General features: G+C 41.9%; 1 protein-coding gene across 1 annotated transcript; it reads left to right on the forward strand.

Moving 5' to 3' along the window:
* Window positions 1-1,135: 1,135 nt before the first annotated feature.
* LOC105227265 (arabinose-proton symporter) lies at window positions 1,136-2,904 on the forward strand. The gene is made up of 3 exons (XM_011206510.4): window positions 1,136-1,335; window positions 1,401-1,564; window positions 1,638-2,904. The coding sequence occupies exons 1-3, from the start codon at window positions 1,257-1,259 to the stop codon at window positions 2,772-2,774; spliced, it is 1,380 nt and encodes a 459-aa protein (XP_011204812.2). The 5' UTR covers window positions 1,136-1,256; the 3' UTR covers window positions 2,775-2,904.
* Window positions 2,905-3,257: the final 353 nt, after the last annotated feature.

Raw genomic sequence — 3,257 nt, forward strand, 5'->3', positions numbered from 1 at the left:
TTATGAATCTTTCTATATTGTTAACTTAGTTGTTTCTTTTAGACGAGTGGGATCAAGGTTAACTTCATCAGTTTTAACTTCCAACTCTTCAACCCAACCTATCGCAACTAGCGTATCGCTATACTCAGCGATAGTCAAGCGGCACTAAAAGCAATTTCAGCTTATAAAGTGAAATTTTTACTTGTGACGGCAATATGCTGGCCGACGAATAAGCCCACTATGCGGCGACTTCCAGGATGATTGGATCAGAACCATGCATTGCGGTTGGGACCCACACTCTAGGAGTTGCTCTGCTTAGGTGAGAGAGTGGGGAGAGATTGTCACTGGCAGAAGGCTATGGGAAATCGCCACGCCAAGGTTTATCAAGGTTTTGAGATATTATGAACCTCCCCCGAGGGGACTACATTGAGAACTACAGGCCCAAGAAACACTTGTCCAACATGGGCATAGTCTCTTGTTCACACTGCCGCTTTTGCGACATGTTACCGAAAACTCCAGAGCACCTGATTCTTGATTGCCCAGCAATTTGTAGAAGCAGGCTCAAGGCCCTTGTATACATCTACGTTTCTGGAATTATCCAGAGTGCTGGACCTATGTGACCAGATGTGATATAGGAGAGGACGCAATAGAACATAGGTCGCAGTGCAAAACTTCAATTATTTTCTATCTTTAACTTCCAAAAACTTAGGTGGAAAGATGTTATATGGTAAGTTTTTCTTGATGGAAGGCATACCCGTTGCATCTAACGCATTTTTTCGAAGATCGTTTGGAGATCGTATATCGGGGTTTAGTATATATACTATATTTTGAATTTCATTGGTTTCCACAGATGGGACATGAACTGAGTTAGAAACAAACGTCGGAATTTAATATTAATCTGCAGAGTTTTTGCTTCCATCAGTTTTCATTTACTTAAAGTTTCATTGTGACAGCGAAGTTTTATTCGGTTGGACAAACACACTTCGCTGAATCAACTGAATTCCGTGCCGAACTACATTTACGTCTTTTCGCGCTGGGTATAATATTAATTTAAGATATATGAGAATGAATGATATGATAACATTATCAATTTCGACATGAATTGTTTACCTCATTTTGGTTCGTAATCAGAAATGTGCTTTCAAAGTAGCAGTGTACTGATAACGGCAGTAAAACCTTGCACATTTAGTATTTTGCAAGAGCTCTTAGGATGCAGAACCGACCCACGTGATTTTAGTATTTATTTTTATTATTTTTTTTTGACAACCCGCTGCATTATGACCACAATAAATCCGACTAATATTAACAAAGGTCGCTTCTGGATTGATGGACCACAGACGAACGCATTGGTGTCAGGTCAGTTGTTTTCAAGTTCAAGTGCTGAGGCCATTAACGAAGTCGTTTCAAACCATCACTTACAGATGTTTTCATTTTCATAACTGGCGGTTTTCAATTAGCCGTCAGCTTGGGCTGGAGCTATACTGTCTACAGTTTGCATTTCTATTACTGCTGGTTTATTGGTGTGGCGATCGGTTGTATACTTGCGCCATTGCTTATCAACTGGAAGCGCCGAAGGTTATTTATAGTGAGTATGCGTGATGTACCGCGGCGCTTGTGCGATAATGCTCACCTGTTTTTCATTACGCTCTCACACACAGGTCTCGCCCATATTGTTGGTGAATCTCTCGGCCATCCTCACAGCAAGCGTTTACGGCAGTACGAATACGTTGATTGCCGCACGTTATTTGAATGGCATCGCCATCGGTCTCACCAGCGTCTCGTTCATCATGCATGCCAGTGAAATCGCCTCGGAGCATTCTCGCGGTTACTGTTTGTGCCTGGAGCAAGTTGGCTTAGTCGGTGGGGCATTTGTGCAAATTCTCTATACTGGCTACTGGGGTAGTGATGTGGATTTCAGTCCCTATTGTCTACAAGGCATACTTTGCGTAGTTTTTGGTGTAATCGCGTTGCTGTTAACGTTCACTTCAATCGATTCACCGATTTTGCATTTGCAACGCGGCGACGAACCGGTGGCTCTGAATTGTATTGTGCGTCTCTATCGTCCACCCGTTATGACCAATGAGAAACAAGTGATATTTAACAAGCTCAAAGCGTATGTCGACATGAATGAGTCCATGTCGCTGCGGCAGTGTTTCATGCAGAGTTTGGGTCCACTACTCAGAATTTTACCCTATCGTTGTATGCTTTCGTTTATCTTCGCACTACCGATTGCGGATGCTTTCAAATGGTCCGAGGGTGTAAGCACGGCTGGCTCTTTGGTCAATTGGCCACCTAGCATTTACGGTCTGCTGGGTTGCATAGGCGTGATGGTCACTTTTGCGACAATCGAACCTATTGGCCGCAAAGCGGTGAGCTTGTTTTCACTCTTGTGTGTGGGTGGTCTGACAATCGGTGTTGGTATTATCTTCAATGATACTTTGGCTCTTATAAATTCTACGAAAATGGCGATTGCATGCTCTCTACTGATGATTGCGCAAATCTTTGGTGGCATCTTTGCGCCCAGCACAACCGTTTACCTGGGTGAGGCGTTTCCGTTACGTCTGAAGCGTTATTTCATAGCATTTGTCGTTCTCGTACAATATATGGTGGATCTGATCATTGTATGTACATTCACGTTCTCGCCGAATAATATGTTCGTCTACTGCCTTGTGACGGGGCTGATAATGTGTGTGGCTTGCATAATCTTTGCCTTTACTATGCCAGAAACCAGGAAGAATACTTTACAGGAGGCACAAGAGCAATTTTCAAATGGACTGCATTTAAGGTTCTATTAAATGTTTTGTAAAATAATATTTTTATATGAAAATTTAGATACATGTCTACATTCTACATAATGTCCGAATTTTGCCGCGATTCAGCAACAACCATGACTATGTTAAATAAATAGAATATTTAAATGAAGAACTCATTTGGTTTATAATAGTTTTGAAAGCGAAATCACAGTGCGAGCACAAAATCTAACCGTTTTTCTTCTTCCAAAAAAGATCAGCCTTACACTTAAAACTCACAAAAGCTCGACTACAAGAGTACTACCTGCTGTTTAGGCAACTCGGTTGAACATACCCTCAGATCAAAGTACTCCAGTCCGCGGCGAGTAGAAATCTGAAATTATACCTCAAGAATATGACGTTTTTACCCCTAAAAGGCAGATGACATGACCATATAATATTTCGAAAGCTGGAAACACGTCGCTTGTCGGTTGGCATCAGGTCGCGCACGAACATATGTTGACATGTTATGTAGGTAAAATGTCAAAG

The sequence above is a fragment of the Bactrocera dorsalis genome, chromosome 4 (assembly GCF_023373825.1).
Source record: "Bactrocera dorsalis isolate Fly_Bdor chromosome 4, ASM2337382v1, whole genome shotgun sequence".
Lineage (NCBI taxonomy): Eukaryota > Metazoa > Arthropoda > Insecta > Diptera > Tephritidae > Bactrocera > Bactrocera dorsalis.

Excerpts from the sequence above, each read along its gene's own strand:
- LOC105227265 (XM_011206510.4), top strand. The coding sequence starts at position 1,257 with ATGACCACAATAAATCCGACTAATATTAACAAAGGTCGCTTCTGGATT. Across the intron at positions 1,336-1,400 it reads GACGAACGCATTGGTGTCAG|ATGTTTTCATTTTCATAACT; the intron begins GTCAGTTGTTTT and ends CATCACTTACAG. Across the intron at positions 1,565-1,637 it reads AGCGCCGAAGGTTATTTATA|GTCTCGCCCATATTGTTGGT; the intron begins GTGAGTATGCGT and ends TCTCACACACAG.